This window comes from Amphiura filiformis, chromosome 3, assembly GCF_039555335.1.
Source record: "Amphiura filiformis chromosome 3, Afil_fr2py, whole genome shotgun sequence".
NCBI lineage: Eukaryota > Metazoa > Echinodermata > Ophiuroidea > Amphilepidida > Amphiuridae > Amphiura > Amphiura filiformis.
This window is the reverse complement of record NC_092630.1, coordinates 8,555,989-8,578,440: the sequence shown is the minus strand read 5'-3', so window position 1 is coordinate 8,578,440 and position 22,452 is coordinate 8,555,989. Positions and strand designations below refer to the sequence as shown.

The following is a 22,452-nucleotide window of genomic DNA, read 5'->3' as shown; positions in this document are numbered from 1 at the left end:
TTTCAAAAAAATGAAAAAACGGGTCCTAGATATTTTTATCTAGTTTTTAAAAATTAATTAAAAAAAATTTGGCCTAAGAATTTTTTTTTTTTTACGTTGTACTGAAAAAAAAGTGGGCAAAAAAAACATTTTTGGGGAGTTGGGGCCAAAATGAGCATTTTGGCCCAAATTTGACCTCACAGATGAACTTATCAAATCTTTGCCATTCTAAATATGTTTACTTTTATATACTTTAGACCAACAATTTAGCAGTTATGGGGCCCGAAAGTTTCCATAATTCCTGGGTTCAGACCAACCTTAATAGACACTTGATACGGTCATCTCAAAATGAGGTGCTAGTGCTGCCAGACAAGTGTGTGATGTGTGTGTCTGCCTTTCATACACAAGTTAATGCATTTAGCCTGGGTTTCTCTACCGGAAGTGAGTTACTGTGCCCGGACATTGCATATCATTTTTTGGGAAAAATTAAATTGGCCAAGCCAAAAGTTCTCCAAAACAATCGCACATTACAAAACAAATTTGTGTGGCAGTTTTAAGACCTACTATTTCATGAAAGTAAAACAAAACACTTGTGATGGGTCATCCACCAGTTGCTTAAAGGTCACAATAATTTTGGATAAAATTGTTACCCAGATCAGTTTCAATGTTCTGTTTCTGTTTAAAAAGATAAATAAAAACTCCCAACTTATATGATTAATTTTAATGTAAATTTTCTGGCTCTTTCATCCTGTGAATGGTATTGTTAATAAGACATTACTCTGAGGTAACTTGTGGTCCCTGTAGTATTGCAGCAAATCAACTAAACTGGAAAAACTTGGCGTCTCATCAAGCTGAAAAGTCGATATCTGCAAGAAAAAGATGCAAAAAATAGATAACTATGATGTTTGTTATCATTTTAATCCTTTCAATTTGAACCTCAAAGTAAAAAGTACACTCAATAATGGGCTATTCCAGATGTATTCCGCACCCCCCCCCCCTATGGAAGACACTTCCAGAATTCGGGGCTAAATTGACAGCCGGAATTCACATGTCAGGAAAAACCCATGGAAGACACTGCCGGAATTGTGGTAATATGTCTAATATGGCCAGCCAGAATTCACGTAAATGTAAATGTCTTCCATAGGGTTCCAGCTGGAATAAGAATATTTTTTGTTTCCAGCCAGAATTCAAGTAAATGTCTTTCATAGGTTAATCGAGATGGAGATCATAAGTGAAGATTCTGCTGGAATTGGAGCATTTTTGACCATTTTCCAGCCGGAATATTAAGAAATGTGAATGTCTTCCATAGGCACATCATGGCCTTTCACAATCCCCACTCTTGTTTTTTCGTTTATTTTAGCAGCCGAATTTCACCTAATCTCAATGTCTTCCATACCCTCCAGCCGGAATCTTTTCTAAAAATGACTGCTGGAATTCTAGATACATCTCAATTCCAGCTGGAATTGTATTTTTTTTAAATTTTTTCCATAGGGGGGGTGCGGAATACATCTGGAATAGCCCAATATTAGAAGTCACTAACAGTGATATCACAAAAATACCGTATTGTTTGTAATAAACGCCCGGAAGCGTTGTATTTTTCCAAAAGGGCATTTATTGAAGGTGAATTGTCAGTGAAAAAACTTTAAAATTGTGTTAAATTTCACGATGGTGCTCCTGTAGAAAGGAGGGATTTACGACTATACGAATACTAGTATTATGGTGACACCCAGGGAAAATATCATTTTTGTGGTAAATACATCAAAATTACATCCGTAAGTGCATCATCAAGCAAGAATCTGGTGAAATTCTACCATAATTAGGCAATGGAATGGATGGAAGTATGAGTCATAATAGGGTTTGTCCATGCAATATAGCGATCGTCACTGACAAGATTGACTGACTGATGCAAGTTTTAAGCTTACTCACACGATATAGCATGGAAATGTTTGCATTTTTGTCAATTGTTCACAGAAAATTGGAGGGGCATTTATTAGAGGGGGAGTGTTTATTACAAACAATACGGTAATAGTATTGAAAATTAGTAAGAATGGCTTTAACAGGGAAGGATTATAAGTCTATATATTTTATAGGTATTTTTTCATATACAAAAATTACAAAAATGGACAAAACAGCAGTGTTAAAAAATGTGAAGCTCAGCTCAGTTTTGTTTTGCTGTAAGTGTCATACTGACAGAATTCCTATAAAATTGACATTGACTACAAAGTCAAATTCTACCCTAAATGCTTATTAGGTCGCTTTCAGTCTTAAAATATGTAAGGGCATGTGAGCATACCTACACCTTTTTTTTTTTTTTAATGATTCTTAAAAAAATTTAAAAAAATTTGGGCATGATTACTGCTGGTGTTGTAAAAGCTGAGCATACACTGTAAAAACAGTGTTTAGAAGCTCTAAACATGTTTAATTCCCAAACACCAATGTCATCTTCCAAGACATGTGTTTCATGTGTTTAATTCCCAAACAAAAGCCTTCAAATACCTACACATGTTTCACATTTAAACATGTTTAGAAATATGGTACAAATTAATTTTGTGTTTAAAAAAAAGTTTTTTAAGGGATCCAAAATGAGCGTTTATTGCGTTTCGACAGTATTTTTTGTGGGACATGAGAGCACCTCAGACCTATTGAATTGCATTCTGAATACTGAAGCATGTCTTTCTGATATCAAATAATTTTCATTTTTAAAAATCACAATATAATACAAATTTTATGACAAATTATAAAATTTGATATTTTTCAAATTTTGATATATAACAGTCCTCGAAGTAAATTATGTAAATCTAATGATATATTCTTAAAGTGTATGTAGCAGGGAGGAAAATAGCGGTCAATTGAAAATTTTGACCTTTCATATTGAAGATATGGATTTTTTCCCAAAAAGACCTAATTTTTTTGGTGTTTTGGGAAAAAAATCCATATCTTCAATCTGAAAAGGTCAAAATTTTCAATTGATCGTCGACTTTTCATCCCACCTACATACACTTTAAGTATAAATTATCAGATTTATAAATTTTACTTCAAGTACTGTTAAATATCAAAAATATCAATTTTAATGATTTGCCATAAAATGTGTATTAAATTGCGAATTTCAAAAATCAAAATTATTTGATATCAGAATGACATTCTTCGTATTCAGAATGCAATTCGATATGTCTGATGTGCTCTAATGTCCCAAAATAAATACTGTCCAAACGTTCATACCCCAGCCCTTAAGTCTAATCATTGTTTTTACAGTGTACACTTCATTTACTTTTAAAAAAAGACAACCAGTCACTGTCCTCAAGAAATTGCTAATCACTTGTCTCAAGGGGCTAGTCCCTATTTGATGTTGCACTTGCTGTACTTTCAAACACAACAGACAACAGCTATGTGCACTTCACTTTATGCAATAGCTGCAAGGGGTCACAGGGGTCTAATAATAGAATCCAGAAATTGTAAAAAAAAGCAGATTTAATATGTCTTATGACTAACCCCGTCCCATAATAAAGTGGCAAAATAACACTAGAGATGAAAGACACTGATTGGTTAGTGCAATTTATGCAACAACCGAGTGGCATGACTTGAACATGTATATTCTTTCCTATTTTTTGTACTTGTTGTGTTAATACAATTGAAAATCATTGGCAAGGATAATTTTGATAGCCACAGAAAGGGGGAGCGGAGGTGGAGGAGGATTGAGAGGAAGATGAGGACGAAAAGGAGGAAGGAGGAGGAAGGAGGAGAAGAAGGAGGTGGAGGAAGGAGGGAGGTGGAGGAAGGAGGGAGGGAGGAGGAAGATGAGGAGGAGGAAGGAGGAAGGAGGAAGGTGGAAGATATAATGCGAAGCTCTTACCTGATCTCCAAATATCTTGTAATGTTTGCAAATATTATCATCATTAAACCACACCATGAGTACCTGCAACAAAAAGGTGAAATATTTGATTAGTTTTGGCAAGCTCTACACCCCCCCCCTCAATATAGCAATGACATTTTTCTTGTGCTAAAAATGATGAAAGCAACACAGATATTTCTAATGTGACCAACTGAAGATAGCTCAGGTCAATGTTTTCTTACATCACACCACAACAGTTGCGCCATTGATTTGCTATCTTCTGAAGATAGCATACCACAACAGTTGCGCCATTGATTTGCTATCTTCTGAAGATAGCATACCACAACAGTTGCGCCATTGATTTGCTATCTTCTGAAGATAGCATACCACAACAGTTGCGCCATTGATTTGCTATCTTCTGAAGATAGCATACCACAACAGTTGCGCCATTGATTTGCTATCTTCTGAAGATAGCATACCACAACAGTTATATACTTATTTTGCTATCTACTGAAGATAGCATACCATAACAGTTGTGTACTTTTCTCGTGCTCTACTGATAACACGTCACAGCAGTTGTTATTTACTGATAGCATATAACAAACTGTGTACTTTTTTACTATCGCACAACAGTTGTGTACTTCTTTTCCTATCTATTCAAGATAGCATATCACAATAGTTGCAGGCCTGTTCCTAGGGATTTTGCCTCCCTGCCGCCCCACCAAAGCATACCAATAAAGTGTTAAGGGGGTTACCCCCTTGAAAACTCCTCCTTTGACCTATTTGTATACTGCTCACGACCGTTTTCCTTCTTTTCTGTATTTTTATCCCACTTTTTGTTCTTCCATTTCTTCCTTTTTATCCGCCCTCATTTTTTCTTCCTTTTTTTTTCTCTATTCCCGTTTGTTCTTTTTTCGCCTTTTTTTGCGCCCCTCTGCGTTTGCCGCTCTAGGCGACCACCTTACCTGGCCTAATGGTTGGAACGGCCCTGAACAGTTGTGTACTTTTTTTTCTATCTACTGAAGATAGCATACCTCAACAGTTGTGCAATTATTTTGCTATCTACTCAAGATAGCATATCGCAACAGTTGCATACTTCTTTTGCTATCTACTGAAGATAGCATACCTCAACAGTTGTGCAATTATTTTGTTATCTACTGAAGATAGCATATCGCAACAGTTGTGCAATTATTTTGCTATCTACTCAAGATAGCATATCGCAACAGTTGCATACTTCTTTTGCTATCTACACAATTTGCCTGATTTTTTTTTTTGAAAATTGAAATAATTTTGACTTTTGACCATTGTACAACAAGACCTTAGACTTTTTATGCACTATAACTTCTGAATTATAGGTTGTATGCACACAGTGAAACCCATGGGAACAAACAAATAATTGGACGACTTGTGAAAGACTTGTGATGACTTGTGGGACCATTTTGGGGTCTGTGGAGGGGCACAGTGTCAAAGTTAATTCTGCTTGACAGACAACAGATTCAAATTTGTTATACTCACTTTAACCAAACTAAGATAGTTACCCTTTTTATGTAAACTTGCCGAACGCATCACATATTTTCCAAAATAGAACCAGTTTAACATGTACATAAACTTGTGCTACCTACCAGTGATTTAAAAAACACCCAATAGTTTTCTCATGTTTACTAGTGAAGATCTACTGAAGATAACATACCACAACAGCTGTTACTTATTTTGCTATCTCCTGAAGATAGCGCCAACTTTTTATATTTCTAAGGCTATCCACGTTAAATAGCATAATTGCAACACTGCAAAGTTTAGATGAAGTATACTTGTTGTGCAATCAGCTCAAAATAGTACTCACAAAATTATACCACTCCTCATGCTATCTACTGAAGATAGCATCACAGCTATGTGCATGCTATCTACAGAAGATTTGATTTGATATACTAACAGCTTATTCAACTTACTTTTCCATTAGCTCGTTCACTTTTTCTTATTAGGTACATGCCATTGTGTTGATGCAATCTTAGTTTCCTACATAAAGGAATTGTAAGACAAAACAACAAAATTGATTAAAGGCTCATTCAGCGATTCAGAGGGGTGAGGATTTTAAATAGAATAGCGCATTGAAGGCTCATTCAGCGATTCAGAGGGGTGAGGATTTTAAATAGAATAGCGCATTGAAGGCTCATTCAGCGATTCAGAGGGGTGAGGATTTTAAATAGAAAAGTGCATTGAAGTTTTTGTCCTGATTGAGAAGGAAACAGTATCCAAAAAGGGCCAACTTAAAAGGTGACCTGATTTTGGAAAACGGAATTCTTTAAAATTGATGTATAACATAAAATGTTGTCCCTTTCAAGCATTCATGCAAAAAGAAAATGTAAATGTTAATAGGACTAATTCCTTATGGAATTACTGACATTTATACAGCGGGATAATCATGATTAATATAGACGAATCCAAATACACACATTCCTACACCTGACTAGCAGCCTTTAGTTGGGTCCCCGTCGGCTACAATGCATCCAAAATGTGAAATGATTCGGCCTTGGCGGAAATTTTAAACTGAATTCCATCACCCGTTTTACACCTTCCGCGAAAACACAGGTAGACAAAAGAAGTTTACAACACAATACAGTTCCAACAGTTGTGCAAATAAAAGCCGCCTTACACCAAGAGAAGGTCGAGGAGGGTTAATAGAACAATACAATAAAGATAATTCCGCAGGTAATCCCGTCGCATCTATTCATAGATGTACAAATGGATGAACAAAAGGACTATGTATGAATAGATGCGACAGGATTACCTCTATTGTATATTATTATTCTGTTAACCCTCCTCGTCTTTGCATCTTCTCTAGGTGTTAGGCGGCTTTTATTTGCACAATCGGGTGCTCAAAACCCCAGGTTGGTGCTAGCGGGAAACCAAAGATGGCCGACCAAATCCTGACCATGACTTGGCTCGTTGGATTCGTCTATAGTCTACAGTGTTTTTATTAATACTATTCTTCATATAATAAATTGATATCAAATGAGAGATCCTATTTTTCTCATTAACATATTGAAATTAGGAGTTCCAAATCGGTGTGTTAATGTGTTTCCAAAAATATCATCAAAAAACTGTTGAATTAGTCTCAAACGGGGTATACCACAGTTAAGACTAATTCAACAGTTTTTGGATGATTTCTTTGGATATAAACCGATTTGGAACACCTAATTTCAATATGTAAATTAGTAAAATGTGAGCTTTCATCTGATATCAAAATCTGCATTCTGATGGGGTAAAGTGGGGGATCAGGTTACCCACCTAATTTCCCATTCTTTCCAATCAGATTTTCCCTGAAATTATTTTCCAAGGAGTACTCTGGCCCCAACATTCCCCATCCCCATCAACCCAGAGTTACCCCTTACTGGAGACCAAAACTGACCTTTCACATTCTTCCTTGTTGGTGATGTTAAGCATACAGGATCTGGGAATCACATTATCTACAGTCATAACGGCTGGCTGATGATGGTTAATGCCGTGTTGAGGTGGCGGTGGTGGTATTTGACTTAAAGGAGTTGGGACACCACCGGCTTGAGCAAATGGTGTTGGAGCCTTGCTAGGTGCAGCCTAATGATGATAATAAAAAAAATGGTATTCAGTTAATAAACAGATAAAAGAAGAAATAATAAAATTAAATAAAGAAATCTGAGAAAGGAAGAAAATAGGATCCAAATTAAGAGACCAGTGGCCTTGTTTGTGGAACAAGGAATTGGTTCCTAGAGCATGTATGAAATTTGAGGGTGTCAATTTACAACAAATCTGCTAAAATTGCTTACATTCACTCACCCAGGAGGTACATAATTAGATGTTAACTTTACATCAATTATGTTTGGGTATTGTATATATTATGTAGTTTGTAATTTTATAATACTTATTTGTTTTATATCTTGTATTATTGGTGCAATGACTTTCTAAGTGTATTTTACATTTATTTCCTTGTAAATCATTTGTTTATGTTTTATTGTATCGAGGGCCCCTGTGGAAAGCAGTGCTTGCACTGATCAGGGTTTACCCTCGTTAAAGATGTCATTAAATAAAAATAAAAATAAATAAAATTGTGAACTATCACCATTTGCTAGCAACTATTAAGCATTGTGCTAGAGGGATATGTTTAGTGCTAGGATTAGGGCTCAGGTTACAGGTTAGGGTTAGGGTAAAGTTTAGGGTTAGGATTTAAAACTAAGTTATTGGGTCAGAGCAATGACCCCTTCAACGATCAATCTGTATTAAACCATATAAGAGTCCAAGCTTTTACCCTGACACCTGGACTTATCATGTTTATACAATTAATACTTACCCTCTGTGGCACAAGTTGTCTGTTCTTGTCTTGTCTCTTGGCCGGTTTAGGGAGTACCTTAGGTTGGTCTTTTGTATCCATTGGCTATGAATATGGAAATGTACAAGAATGTTGATAAATTTACGAGTTAGGTTTAGGAAATCTGTCCATATAGCCATCCTCCCCAAAATCAATTTATATCAAATATGGTAATTAAATCTTCAGAAAGAAGGACAAATGTATGTGATTAAATAGAAAACTTTTGAAATTTATTTCAGCTTCCTTTAATGTAAAATGCAGTCAATGCATGCCTTTGACAATCTGTTACATCACAAGACCTTGCTATGAAAGTTCCCAGATCTAGCTAGGTCAGTCAAAAGAGATCATTTCTCCCCTTTTCTGTCAGCGTATGGAATATGCCCTTTCTGAACTTGTTGTTTTACCAGGATACACAGTGCTTCAAGTGGGGAGGTATAAACTGATATTTTGGTGAAGACCCATCAGCACTATAATACTATGTCTCGTCTCAAGTTGAGAGTAATGCCATGTTGGATTTCATAGTGGCAGATTAAAATTGTCTGCTCTAATTAAATCCCACAGGACATATACACTCGTAGAATGGCAATTTGTCCATAAGCTGGTGATGCATCCGTGTAAATGCACTGATTCAAGTCTGGCACTACAAAATCCAACAATTGTGTTACTCTCAACTTGAGACGAATCACAGTATACCCAGTTATAGATACCTGCTGTTAAAGCCTTAATTAGGGACCATTCACAAACACTTGTTAGGGGGGCCTGATGCAAAAAAAAATTCATCGCAAAAACATTTCGCCCCCCCCCCCCTTTACAGATCTCAAAAATTTCAGGGCCCCCCCTTTTTGACATGAAAATTTTGGGTCAACCCCATAGAAAAGCATGTAACCTCAATTTTCCCAGGAAAATTTGTGATCATTTTTTCAGGCCCCCTTAGGAGGGTCAAAACTTGTAAGGGCCCCCTTTTTGCATCAGGCCCTCTTAAAGTGTTTGTGAATGGTCCCTTAGCCTTAATTAGCCAAGACAAAATAATCAGAAAAGGAACACAAATTAGCAATACCAGTTGAACTCTATACACCCCCTATGGAAGACATTTTATTAATATCCCATACTGGGAGTGTGAATTTCAAATGGAGCCACTTCAGTCAGGTAACTTCACGCTCCCTGTGTGTATTGGATTTCAACTGCAATTGCCCATTCTAACTCACTATTTCAGGTTCATTGTTGTTATCTGTCACATGATTATTTTCCATCACACTAGGTCCGGCTGTCATACCACCAGACGCAAAACCCCCACCACCGCCGCCGCCGCCACCGCCATCTTTGACGGACATCTCCAGTCTGTCCATTCTGGATTCCAATACACCTAAAGACAATAATATAAGTCATATATAAAATAGTGATTTCTAGGCCCATTTAGTGCTCCCAGCAAAAGTGTAAGAAAATTAAAATAGGCTTGCTTAAAAGTGAAGAATAATTGCCATTCTAGTATTTTTAAATGACTATGCTTTTTAAGAAATAGTGTTTTAAAATTTCTATGGATATTAATTATTATTATCATTTTTTTTGCTATTAAAGCCATATAATATGAAATTAGTAAAAAAATTTCAAACAAAAATTTTGCACCTAAATGGAATCAGACAAATTTGTTGTCTTTGTAGTTCAACAGTTCAACAAATAATGTTTTAAAGATGTATTCATGATCATGACCTGACATTTAAATGTTTTTAAATGTTTTGAATAAACGTTTTAAAAACATTTTTGTGTTTGCTGGGTATGCACTAGGTTTCTGATTGCATACAAATCTTAACTTTTTTTTAATAAGTTGGGGTGGAGGAGGCTGTGGATCACAAAGTACCCCATTGGAGTAGATACTTCTTTTTTACTTGGGGTCAGAGCCAAAAGGCCCTAAGTGCATTTTTGGCTAAAATGAGATTTTGGTACCAAAATAATCCTTACAACACTGGGCACCTTATGATTGTATAGCCATAATGAAGTTACAGCCACAGAAACTGTTATCAGCGAAAATGTAAAGCCCTTTTTAAGTGCAACACTAAATGCATGAATGTGTGAGAGCCAGAAGGCTGACAGAAGTGCAAAAAATATCTGTATCTCAAAATAGGGCTGACTGGTACCGAAATAATCTGTACAACACTGGGTACATTATGATTGTATACCATAAACAAGTTACAGCCACGCATGAAATGTGTGAGAGCCAGAAGGCCGTAAGTACAAAACCACCTGTATCATTAAATGGCGTTTTTGTACTTGGGACCTTTTGACTCTGACCCCTCGACATGTACTTTTACTACTTACTCAATTTCTTCAAAGTTGCATCAATCTTATAATTGATTGTATCCAGAAGACCCAACTTTAACCAAATGCTTCTCATCATCATCCTCTCATCCATAGCATCTCCCTCATCAAATGATGACATACGTCTGTCTACTGCATATGATACACCAGGAGGTGATCTTGGGGTTGCTGGGGGTGACGGGGGAGCGTGGGCTGGTGGCGGAAGATTCATTGTTGAATTGGTTTATGCTGAATTTGAGACAATAAAGCAAATTATATTGAAAGAAATATAACATTAGTGAAGCGTAGTGATACAGAATACAAAATACAGCACTAATAAGAACTATAAGAATTATTATTTTGCCTGATGAAACATAGCTCAATTATAATATTTATATGTAACATGATCAAGGGGAATGAGTCGCTAATATATTGTTTTTGAGATATTGGCAAAAACAGTGTTCAAATTCTTTTGTTTTTTTCAGCCATTGAACTCGGTAACCAGATGTGCAATTTTGATGGGGTTTGCATCAAAATGTAGTTCGTAAACTGCCAGAAAATCTTCTAATTGAAAATTGCTTATAACTTATTCCCCTTGATCATGTCACATATTCTCACAACTAGGTAATGATAAAAGTTAATATTGCAAATTAAATTTTCGGATAAAAGGACCAAAATTTTCTTTCTAAAAATTTGGAATTGTTTATTCCCAGTATAAATGCCATCCATAAAGACCTCTACAACAAAGTACTGAATCAAAATTTGAGGGTTTCAGGCAAGAAGGCCTGCAATAGCTGTTCTGTATACATTTGGACAATTTCTGCATTCTATATTGTATAGGCCTATACACCAAAATATGAAATTTGGAAGCTATTGCAAATAGGGCCTTCAGGTTCTAAATGTTACAGTCAAATGCAATTGGCAGCTATTCCACATAATATATCCTGTTAAATTACGGTGAACAATGCTCTAACTTTTTTGGTTAAATACACAACTGTAGTGAATTTTAACAGCAAAGTACATATATATACTTGCAAATTAGCTGTCGTAGGCCTAATTTACTGCAAAATATGCATAAGGTAATCAACCAAAGCTAATTAAAAACCAGAATCAATTAAATGTTTGCAACTGTTAACAGTATGCCAATAGCTTCTGTCAGGAAATGGTGCCGGTTCCTGTAAAAGTTTATTGACAATTATGTTAATATGTCACACATATCTTAATGCATATATTCCCTATCTAGCTAATGGTATTTACCTATATTCTCATACATTGAAATATTAAACTTACCTATTTCTTATGTTCAGCATACAAAGTAATCATACCACTTTTATTCACTGCCAAATTAACAGGCTACTGAATTCCCTTTGTGGACAAAACTAATTACGTATTATCTTGTCAATACAAGTCTAATCATGGGTATTGATCACATGAACTTTGATCACAAAAAATGCTACTGAATGTGCTAGTCCTGACAGTGCATGTAGACCACCATGTGAACTTCCGTGTTGACAACCTGTATGAATCAGCGCTATCTCACTTGCTTCAGGCTGCAGCCATGACCTTTAGCGTCATATTTACATACCTGATTCCTATTTACTTAATTGCCTGGCAGAGTGCACAGTTCAGTAAGCTTAAACTTGAAGCACAAACTTTTGTTACAAACTTTGGCTATGAAAATATCATACCCTAGGTCACAATCTCTGAGTATGTACTTGCTTGTATGTGGTATTGAATTTTGCATTCTGGGATGATGAAATAAAGTGAATCATACAATGGAAATACATTATATTATTTCTGGCAAGTTCAGTTGGGCTATTCCAGCTGCTTTAAGGGCTCGGATAGCGACGTTTTCATAAATTTTTTGTGGGACGTGCTAGAGCATGTCATCATATTGAATTGCATTTTGAATACAAGGAATTTCTTTCTGATATCAAATTTGATTGTTGGATATTTGTGATATAATACACATTTTATGGCAAATGATTAAAAGTTGATATTTTTGAAATTTAAGTCCTCATAGTAGGCCTAAATTGTATAATTCTTATGTATGTAGCTGGGATGAAAAGCTGTCCATGCATTTACAGTCAATCATATGAAAATTTTGACCTTTCGTATTGAAGATATGGATTTTTTCTCCCAAACACCAAAAAAGTAAGTCTTTTTGGTAAAAAATGTATACCTTCAATATGAAAGGTTAAAATTTGCAATTGATGGTTGGCTTTTCATCCCAGCTACATACACTCTAAGTACATATCATTAGATTTATAAAGTTTACTTTGAGGACTGTTAAATATCAAAAATATAACATTTTAAGAATTTGCCATAAAATTTGTATTATATCGTAAATTTCAAAACAAAATTATTTTATATCACCAGGACACCTCATATTCAGAATGCAATTCGATATGTCTGATGTGCTCTCGGGTCCCACAAAAAATACTGTGCAAACATTGCTATCCAATTCCTTAAATTCATACACCTTACATCTCCCACACAGGGGGTGTAGATTTCAAATGGAGTCACAGTAAGTCACCCATTCATCAGCCAGCATTTGAAATGGCCCATATCCATATGCAGGATTTATTTCGAGGGGTGCGTGTAGACTTCCAAATACTATAGTGCACTTTTTTTTAATGAGAAGGGTGCTTGTGCATAATTTTAGTAAAAAGTGGACCCAAACCCCTGTTTTGGACTTTTTGAACACTTTGTTACAAGACTTTTGAACACTTTGTTACAAGACTTTTGAACACTTTGTTACAAGACTTTTGAACACTTTGTTACAAGACTTTTGAACACTTAATTACAAGACTTTTTGAACACTTTGTTACAAGACTTTTTGAACACTTTGTTACAAGACTTTTTGAACACTTTGTTACAAGACTTTTTGAACACTTTGTTACAAGACTTTTTGAACACTTTGTTACAAGACTTTTTGAACACTTTTGTTACAAAAAATTGTCCTTCTACTTTGGATCTTTTTATTGAAAAAATGGCAAAAAGTGGACCTATGTGTTGTTGTTGTTTTGTTTTTTTTTGGGGGGGGGCTGCACCCCTCTGCATGAGCCTGCATAGGGGGTGTATGGATTTCAACTGGAACAGCTCATTTAGCCACAATCAATAGCAGTAATAATAAGCATACTGGGCTATTCCAGTTGAAATCCATACTCCCCCTGTGGAAGATTTGGGAAATATCTTCCACAGGGGGAGTATGTTATTCAAATGTAATTGGTCAGGGTTAATCATTTTGAAACCCATACTTCCCCTGTATCATGACTTTACCTATATCTTCCACAACTGGAGTGAGTATTTCAAATGGAAGTTACCCAATTGTCTATTCTATTCAAAACTTATACTCCCTCTGCGGAAGAATTTAGCTAAATCTTCCACAGCGGTAGTGTGGATTTTAAGTGGAATAGCCCAAATCGTGCGTTACCAGAGAGTGCTATGATTTGTATGCATGACTTCATCCAATGACATTGAACAATGTTAACGAAACCTACAAGTTCATGTGATCCTTTTTCAAACTTTGTGTATGAATAAACAAATCAATGAATAGAAAATAATTCAAAGAAATATAGGTTGATTTTAAATATGGTTACTTGCAGACAGTAACCAACAATATAGGAAATAAAAAATAATATACAATATCAAATATTTGTGACAATTGCTGTTTAAAATGGGGCACTGGCTAACACTGCATATGTTGCAAAATGGAAATTTGAGGGGGCGATCACCCACCTTTGCACATTGTTATGTTTTGATGAATCCAAGCATGTGAAAATATTGGATCCAAAACATAATGATGATAAAATTGGATGTTTTACGCCCAATATTTATTTGTCTCTCTATGAGTGTTAAAATATTGGACTCAGCTACGTCTCGCTACGAGTTTTAAAATATTGGACTCGACCATATCTCATCCAGTATTTTTAAAACTGATAGCTTGACCAATAAATTTGGGCTTAATTCATCCAATTTTATATCAGTATTAATTGTGGGGACTGAGAGCACATCAGACACACTAAATTGCATTCAAAGAATTAAAAAAAAATTTGAAAATTTGCAATATAATACATATTTTAAGGCAAATTTAATATTAAAAATTGATATTTTTGATATTTAACAGTCCTCAAAGTAAACTTTGATATATGTACTTAAGGGCTGGGGTATGAAAGTTTGGACAGAAATTTATTGTGGGACATTAGATCACACCAGACATATCGAATTGCATTCTGAATACGAAGAATGTCCTTCTGATGTCAAATAATTTTGATTTTTTGAAATTCGCAATGTAATGGCAAATGATTAAAAATTGATATTTTTGATATTTAACAGCACTCGAAGTAAACTTTATAAATCTGATGATTTATATTAAAGTGTATGTAGGTGGGATGAAAAGCCGACGATCAATTGAAAATTTTGACCTTTCAGTATTGAAGGTATGGATTTTTTCCCCAAAACACCAAAAAAAATTAGGTCTTTTTGGGCAAAAATCCAAAAAAATTTAAGAATATATCATTAGATTTATAAAATTTACTTCGAGGACTGTTATATATCAAAAATTTGAAAAATATCAAGTTTTAATAATTTTTCATAAAATTTGTATTATATCGTGATTTTCAAAAAATAAAAATTATTTGGTATCAGAAAGACATTCTTCGTATTCAGAATGCAATTCAATATGTCTGATGTGCTCTCATGTCCCACAAAAAATACTGTCAAAACGCTCATTCCAGATCCCTTAAAGCGTATATAGCTGGCATGAAAGCTGTCCATCATATGAGAATATTGACCTTTCATATTGAATATATACATTTTTCCCCAATTTTGTTTTAAAAGAAATTAAAATCAACAAAGGTTTGCTTTTTGCTATTTTTTTTTCAATACAAATCCCAAAAAGTGGGAGAAAATTGACAAAAGGTTGACCACAATTGGCGATAAGGCATTAAAAAAGTTTAACAGGTTTAGGTCCAATTTTACACAAATCTGTGCAAGTGCAACTTTCATTTAAAAAAAGGTCCAGCACCCTATAAAGAAATCCTGCTTACGAGCCTGAACTAGCTAGGCCTACTGCATTATGAGCTTAACGAGCCCCTATAATGAAAAAAAACCTATACAATAAATACAGGTTATACTCCAAACAAATTGTGGTGTCCCATCATATATATTTCATTAGGGTGATTATTATTTTCTATGTTATGAAAATCAATTGGGCAGTTTTCACAAAAAAACAAAATTCACTCTAGAAATGTGCAGTACTAATGTGTCAAACATTGACACCCAAACCAATGCCATTATGATTTAACTTTAAATCAACCCCAACTTCACAGGTGTAAGATAGCACAGGGCACACTATTAAGTGAGGTACATGAATTAATAAAGTTGACTACTGAACACAAACAAATTGCAAGCACCCCCCCCACACACACACACCCCAGTATACACCCCCCCCCCAACCATACCCTCTCATGTTTAGCACCGGCAGGGAGGTCTTAAAGGAAAGGTGGGTAGAGATATGTGCAGCATATTTGGGGTGTATTTTCAGACTTTTTGATATAACTTTCAGTCACAATTTTCAGAAAAAATAGTTTAGAGAAGTAGGTGTTTTCTCAAAATTTGACCCAAAAATCTGGGAAAAGTACATTATCCATATTAAAAACATATGACCATCTTGTGACCTTTGACCTTATTGTCCTTAGTGCCCCACCCCTTTGACCTTATTGTCATTGACACCCCACTTGAGCCTTCCCATAAAAAGTACTCTGACCAATCTTGGTAATGTAATGATCTATTACTTCCAGGGGAAATTAGATTATTGAAATTTGTATATCTTTACCTCATTTGACCCCAAGATGACTCTTTACCTCATTTGACCCCAACATGACCCTTAACCTCAACATATTTCAGGTCACCATAACCTTCTACCCAATGATCATTGCTAGCAAGTTTCTGTACAATAGTAGCGATACTTTACGAATGACGGCTATTTTATGGTTTAACTAAATTAGTACACCTACGTACATCCACAGACAGATCCGGTGATTACATAGTCTCTCTCTGAACAAGTTCAGCTGAGACATGGTGCAAACTACAATAATACCTGATACAGAAAGGAATCAAATTTTCTCTTTAAATATAACAATCTATTTATTATTTTCTATTGCATGATTTCACATAAAATAAACATTTTTAAAACCAGATACACAACATATGCATAAAATATCAAATAACAAATATTATTATATTAAAGAGTTACCTTGCAAAGAATTATGGCATATTGAAGAAATCCATTGGACTGATTAATACACTGGTGTATTCCATACAAAAATCACTTATGCAAAACAATAAAATTAATATAAATATGAATGGAATTTATTGCATAAATCAACTGAAATCACTGGGTACATGAAAACATTAAAATGGCGGTAGTATGAGATGCTGTTAATTCTCTGCGACTTTTAGCTCCCCAAATCTACATTGTCTGAATATAATCAGCTCTCCACAACTGGACTTTCGTAAATTTTTTTGTACATGACACTAATTGGGATATTCCAGTTGAAATCCATGATCATGTCTTCCATAGGTGGTGTATATATATCAACTGGAATAGTCCATTGAGTCTGATAACAAATAAGGTCGCTTTAAGCATAATTACCTAATGATCTGAGTGAAAGAAAATGGAAACGCTGTACACTGCACAGAAAAACTAAATACATAAAGAGTTTTACACGTACGGCACCATCAAAATTATATTGACAATAATTTCAGTCTTTTTTTACTGTTAATTTGTTCACATCAAGCCAACATGTTTTCATTGACTTTTTTACTTGAAAAACAAAAATGGCCCTGGCACTAAAATTGAAACATAACACAAAACATTATTTTCTTTAGAAAAATAATGATACAAAATTATCAGGAGTTCAAAGAGGTTGCTTGTTTTTGGCACTTCTGTTATTATCATTTTATACTTGATCAATAAAACGCCATTCCATGTTTCTCATTACATACATGTATATATTTGTAATAAGATGTTGGTTTCTTTTTTCTTTATATGTGACACAATCTGGTCCATGGAAGCCAAAGGAGGCATTTTTTAAAACAGAGTAACTTAAGAGTTTAACTTCAACACTACACTCATTTTTTGCTCACCTGGAACCTGGGGGGGGCACTCATATATGAAAGTTGTAAGCATCCGCGTGAAAGAAAACACGGATTTAGGGTGGTTTTGAAAAGCAAAACGAGGATCCGCGCGGATCCACGATTAGGGTCTCAAAACACTCATTTTAGTAAAAGAAGGGGTGTTTTTTTAAGGATGATCCTCATTTAGGGTTTTTTTTTTTAATTACCCAATTAACGGACATTAGTGGTGACATATTTATCCAATTATTCGGCACAAAAGTGTGGTTTCTGAGCAATTTTACCAACCAGATTAAAAAAAAAATTTCAACAGTGCCAATTTTAAGCTTACTGATATCACTGTACCGACACACGCAAATATGTCTATCCTTGTTTAGGGGCAAATTTCTAACCAATTCCTCGCTTAGGGTGTTTTTATAATGTCCATTGTTTTAGGGGTAAATTTCAAAACAATTCCTTGCTTAGGGTGTTTTTATTTCAGTACAATCCTTGTTTAGGGTTAGTTTGACAAATTTTCGACATCCTAGCTTAGGGTCATTTTTGAAAGTCAATTCACGCGGATGCTTACAACTTTTATATATGAGTGATCCCCCTGGGCCTGGAACATTTTCACTAGCTCGATTAGTGTCTTCAGCAGATGGTGATGCTGTGATGAATATCCACTTGTATAATATCATAATTATTACCTTATACAAACATTAGGCTATCATATACTGAAAAAAACTAAAGGTCTAGCATACTTGGTTCTAAAGTTCTGTGATATCTACATGTATTTTCTTATATATTTTATTGTTTTTTACTCCATATTATTGCCTTTATCTCAATTTCAAATTTTTCACCTTTGGCATCCTTGGATTAGATCATGTCACATATATGCACATTTTTATTATTTGTTCAATGTTCAAGAAGTTACACCAAGTCTGATGGATACAACTACAAAAAAAATCATTGAATTTGTTGAAAATTCATTCACTCTGCAATCTATATTGTGCCTTGTCTCAAGAGTAACAATGGATGTCGAAAAGGCAGAGCATTAACACAGTTAGGTCACCAGCATACGGACAACCCACACTTCTCTGTGTGTTTACACGCCAAGGGATTAGACTAATGCACGATTTGAAATTGGCACTGCAACATTCAACATGATATTAATCTCAACTTAAAGGTCCACAATCGTTGGCCTGGTCAACTGCCGACCTTGTCCTTATAGATCACACCGTCCTGTATACTTGTCTAGACTTTAGGTGGTGTCTGGACTGACATGCCCTGGGCCACATAACTCAATTATGTAGTTCATTATTCCAGATGTGGTGGTGGACCTTTAAGATGAGACATACTATTATGTTATGTTTTCAAAGCACTGTGTTTTCGCTGTTTTGTTTTTGTTTTTAAATTGAGAAAATTCAGCAACACATAAATGTGCAATCAAACTTAAGTCTGAATTTTTGCAAGATGAATTATTCCCATTTCTAACTTACTCAGTACCTACCCAGCAAACACAAAAACGTTTTAAAAACGTTTTAAATAAATTATATTTTGGCTTTTGGTTTAGGTGAAAACGTTTTAATAACATTAAAATGTCGGGTTATATAAAGGTCATGATAACGTTTCAAAACGTTTTGTATGAAAACACACAACAACAATATTTTTAAATGTTTTCAAAAAATCTTATTGTAAACTATTTTTGCAAACATTTTTGCCAAATATTATGTCAATACTTAAATAACATTTAATATGTTAAGATATTTGCACCGAGCAAACACAGAAATGTTCTTAAAATGTTTTTTCAAAACCTTTTAATAACATTTAAATGTCGGGTTATATAAAGGTCATGTAAACGTTTTTAAAACGTTATTGAAAATATTTTGGGCAAACATTTTTATAAAATATTTTTTCAACCCCAAAATAACATTCTGTTTAGAATGTTTTGTATCAAGTTTTCAAGAATGTTTTTGGAATGTTATTAAAACGCTTTTATACCCTTTATATAGCCCGACATTTAAACGTTTTCTGTAAAACATTTTTGTTTGCTGAGCAGTAGATTATCAAAAAATGTTTTTTAAGGTTATGAAAACGTTTTATACTCTTAATATACCCTTTATATAACCCGACATTTAAACATTTTCTGACAACCTTTTATAACCTTTTGCGAATGATGTCGAAAACGTTTTGTGTTTGCTGGGTACACTTGCAATGTACCCATGAAACCACCTCCTATACAATTTTTCGACTGGTCAAGTCAGTGACGTCAACACAATAAAGCGGCTGTTTAAAGCTGCATCTATGTGGCGCCTATAAATGTCAGCATGCATTCGCCAGCGATATGAAGCTGCACCCAATGGTATGCACAAAAATGATATCACCGATTTTGCCCAGGTAAAAATTGTATATGTTACTTCCATCTTGATCAGTTGAATATTTTTCCAGTTGTGCACCTCTGACTGCTGCAGTACATTAACTTCATCCCATTTGTGTTTAAAATGTAGGTCTAGCCTGCACCAGAGTAAAGCAGCTTGCAAAACTTCAGTGAACTGCAATATTTGCACATATAAAATATCACTAAAATAATCCAGCTATGCATGTCAATTAATCTATTAACTTAATTGTAAGACACTGGAATGTTTTTCTCTCTTTTCAATTCCATTTATGAATGTACCCTGTCATGATTTTCTTTGTAAATATCCCAAATATTGGCACAATCCTGGGTAATATCTGGTGACATGGAAAATAAGATAAATGGATTTGATTGCTACATCGTGCAATAGGAGTATGCTCAACATCAAGCACCTTGACTGTGTGAACAATGCCCGGATCGATGCTATGACAGGCACCCAGCATCTCACCAACCTAGTAAGGCAGTTAACTTTGCTTCCTCGGACACATCCTGAGGATGCCAGTGGAGGAGCCCTGTAGAAGAATTATGTTCTATCATGTGGCAAAGACCAGGGGTCCATTTCACTAAAATTTGTGAAGCTTTGTAAGTCTCAAAATCATTCATAACTTATGACAAGTCTTAAGTTCCATTTCATTAAACTAAAGTAATAGGGATTTACTACAGGGTCCCGTCATAAAGTTACGTCTAGTATTGGGTATTCATAACTTTACGAATGGTTACTTGAGTTACGAAGGGTTGAAGGGTTAAAAGTTTAGTGAAATGGGCCCCAAGGCAACTAAGGACAAGTTATCTGACTCATATACAGAAGCTGTAAATACCAACAATGATTTACAACTAGATGCTATTGCCTCACTATGGACTGTTATGCTTAAAGACACTTTGTAGTTGCCTGCTCTGCAGTCAGATAAAATGAATGAAATAAATGAATTCATACAAAGGGAAATTATTTTACAACCATCATAATTATTCCAAAATTTCTTTAAAACAATACAAACAATATTCTAGGAAAGGACCCTGACATGATTGGATTTGCATTTATCAAAATATTGCTAAAACAAAAAATATATTTGTTTGTATTTTGTACAACATTTCACAATTATTCCATAATTTCTTTAAAATCATTCAAAAATGATTATAAAAACATAAAGATTCTACAAATAGAACACTATCTATTACAAACCTCATAATATTATATTTGGTACAATAAGCCCAATCGGCATTGGAAGTTTGCAATGCATTGTGGGACAGTTTTTGCAGTTTTAGGACACTTTGTCCTTTGACCTATCGGGAAAATTGCTGTAATTATTAATAATTTATTTATTATTGTCATAATGTTATCATTAAAAATATTTAAATAATTAATTCATTTAATAATAATGTTTTTTAAGTTTGTTTTTATTCTAGTAACAAGTTTTAAATTTTTGTACGCACAAAACCCGAATTTTCCAGATAGGTCACAGGGCAAAGTGTCCTAAAAAAACCGGAAGTTACAATAGCGATTTGGCTTATTACCGAATAGAGTGCAACTTGCTAGACTTGGGTCCAGTCCTCGTTTACAGAGTTTAGGGTTTGGGTTTAGGGTTGGGGTAGGGCAGTCTTGTAATAAGACTAGTAGAGTTGCACCCTATTGCAATCGCTCCTTACATTATCTGATAAAAATAGACCACCAAATCTCCCATTTCTTGTCTCTTAGGGGCACGTCAAAATCTATGCCAGGGGAAATGGAGGGATTCAGAACAAGAACAAAACTTTCCTTGAAAAACGAGCGAAACTTTTTTTTTCTTTTTTTTAGGTAAAGAGAGGGAATACCAAAAAATAAGAATTAGTGAAATCAGATTGAAACACAAACTATTTAAAGCAAATGAAAGCAGAAACAGAAGATTTTTTATCAAAAAAAAATCCTGTGAATTCCCCATTTCCTCCGACATAAATACTGACCTATCCCTTATTATTAAGTACATGTACATCGAGTGATAAACAATTTACAATAGTGGCATTACAAATGTACAAAATAACTAGCCACTCAAAACACTGTGTTTTGTTTATCTATTTATAGTATTTATAATATGTACAAAATATTTACATATCAAATTTCTTTGTATAAATATACATTATGTTATTTTTATGAGCAGCATTAACATTTAACTAAAGTCAATCATAATCATAAACAATGCTTGCATATGGTCTAAAAAGATAAGTGCTGAACAGAGCAGCTTATTTCCAAACAATAACTATTCCTATATAGAGTATAAACAGTTCAAGGGGAGGGAGCAGAGGCATGTGTCGCTGTGCATTTTTAAAATTTTCTCCAAGTGTGAAAAATGTGTTCATTTTATTTTTCATTATGTTGTATCAAAATTCATTTTCAAAATTCGAGAACATTTATTCATTTGTTGGTGTTGGTTTGTTTACCTTAAATTTGATATGGGGTGACATTCCCAGTCAATAAATCCAAATAAAATATTAATTTTCAGCAAC

At 34.5% G+C, this 22,452-nt stretch overlaps 1 protein-coding gene across 1 annotated transcript; it reads right to left on the bottom strand.

The window, feature by feature from the left end:
* Positions 1-147: 147 nt before the first annotated feature.
* On the bottom strand, positions 148-11,977 carry LOC140147965 (uncharacterized). Its single transcript, XM_072169778.1, has 8 exons — positions 11,730-11,977; positions 10,461-10,688; positions 9,353-9,510; positions 8,130-8,213; positions 7,215-7,399; positions 5,755-5,821; positions 3,830-3,892; positions 148-845 (listed from the first exon to the last, which is right to left on the bottom strand). Exons 2-8 carry the CDS (start codon positions 10,669-10,671, stop codon positions 723-725), a joined length of 891 nt encoding a protein of 296 aa, XP_072025879.1. The 5' UTR covers positions 10,672-10,688; positions 11,730-11,977; the 3' UTR covers positions 148-722.
* Positions 11,978-22,452: the final 10,475 nt, after the last annotated feature.

Bases quoted from the DNA above. Each gene is read 5' to 3' on its own strand.
- LOC140147965 (XM_072169778.1), bottom strand. From the start codon at position 10,671: ATGAATCTTCCGCCACCAGCCCACGCTCCCCCGTCACCCCCAGCAACC. The intron at 9,511-10,460 runs GTAAGTAGTAAA...TATTGTCTTTAG, and splicing joins TGCAACTTTGAAGAAATTGA to GTGTATTGGAATCCAGAATG. The intron at 5,822-7,214 runs GTCAGTTTTGGT...TCCTTTATGTAG, and splicing joins AACAAGGAAGAATGTGAAAG to GAAACTAAGATTGCATCAAC.